The 1,443-nt window shown below is 55.5% G+C and overlaps 1 protein-coding gene across 1 annotated transcript; it reads left to right on the top strand.

Moving 5' to 3' along the window:
* Positions 1–229: 229 nt before the first annotated feature.
* On the top strand, positions 230–1,438 carry LOC119346470 (ervatamin-B-like; the record flags this gene model as incomplete). Its single annotated transcript, XM_037615834.1, has 2 exons — positions 230–763; positions 882–1,438. Coding segments are annotated over exons 1-2 (1,056 nt in total), but the record flags the coding sequence as incomplete, so codon positions are not given.
* Positions 1,439–1,443: the final 5 nt, after the last annotated feature.

Below are 1,443 nucleotides of genomic sequence, written 5' to 3'. Positions count from 1 at the left end.
CCACTAAGCAAGTTATTAACACGTGTGCATACATTTTCTCTTTGACCTTGTTCACTTATTTAAATTCAAAACAATTTGATTTTTTCAGACGGTATTTCATTTTTTCGCGAATTTCCAAAAATCTCGTTTGAAAAAAAAACCCTGCTACAGTACATCAGCCACCCACGACGTGCTGCTGCGATGGAACTAGCTAGGCGCCCGCCTATATAAGCATGAGGTCCGGTGCATGTATTCCAGACAAGGATACAACCTGAGCTAATCAAGATGGCTTCCTCCACGCCTTACCTTGTCCTACTCTTGTGCCTCACCACTTTCCTGCAGGCATGGCTTGCTGCGGCAAAATACCCACCGCCGCCGCCCCCGCCGTTTGAGCTGCCGGAGTCCGAGGTGAGGGAGAGGTTCTCCAAGTGGGTGATCAAGTACTCAAAGCACTACTCGTGCCATGAGGAGGAGGAGATGCGGTTCCAAGTCTTCAAGAACAACACCAACGCCATCGGCCAATTCGACCAACAGAATCCTGGCACCGCCGTCGGTCGCGGGTTCCGACCCACTGGGTTTCAGGTCCGTGGCTCGGGCGGGGTCCGTATGAACAGGTTCGGCGACCTCAGCCCCAGGGAGGTCATCCAGCAGTTCACCGGGCTCAACACCACCAGCTTCAATGCCACGTCACCCACCTACCTCCCCTACCACTCCTTCAAGCCCTGCTGCGTTGACTGGCGCTCCAGCGGCGCTGTCACCGGCGTCAAGAATCAAGGCACTTGTGGTAAGTGGTCAAGCTATACTTTCTACTAGCAGATTTAGTTATATACTCATGCATGGTCATGGTTGCTCAATGAATTACTCGTGTCGTCGTGCGGATGGATAAAATTGTAATATGGCAGGATCATGCTGGGCATTCGCGGCGGTGGCGGCGATCGAAGGCATGAACAAGATTAGGACAGGGGAGCTGGTGTCGCTGTCCGAGCAGGTACTCGTGGATTGCGACACACGGAGCGGCGGCTGCGGCGGCGGCCACTCAGACTCGGCTATGGCCCTTGTGGCCGCACGTGGTGGCATCACGTCGGAGGAGAGGTACCCATACGCCGGATTCCAGGGAAAGTGCGACATGGACAAGCTCCTCTTCGACCAACAGGCGTCCCTCAAGGGCTTCAAGGCCGTGCCACCCAACAACGAAGGTCAGCTGGCGATTGCCGTGGCCATGCAGCCCGTGACGGTCTACATTGACGCCAGCGGTTTTCAGTTCCAGTTCTACTCCGGCGGCATCTACCGTGGCCCCTGCTCCGCCAATGTGAACCACGCCGTCACCATCGTCGGCTACTGCGAGGGTCCTGGCGAGGGAAACAAGTACTGGATTGCCAAGAACTCATGGAGCAACGACTGGGGTGAACAAGGATATGTCTACCTCGCAAAGGACGTGCCCTCGTCCACGGGCACATGTGGCCT

This window comes from Triticum dicoccoides, unplaced genomic scaffold (assembly GCF_002162155.2).
Source record: "Triticum dicoccoides isolate Atlit2015 ecotype Zavitan unplaced genomic scaffold, WEW_v2.0 scaffold40930, whole genome shotgun sequence".
Taxonomy (NCBI): domain Eukaryota; kingdom Viridiplantae; phylum Streptophyta; class Magnoliopsida; order Poales; family Poaceae; genus Triticum; species Triticum dicoccoides.
The sequence above is the reverse complement of the archived record's forward strand: the minus strand, read 5'-3'. Positions and strand labels throughout refer to the sequence as shown.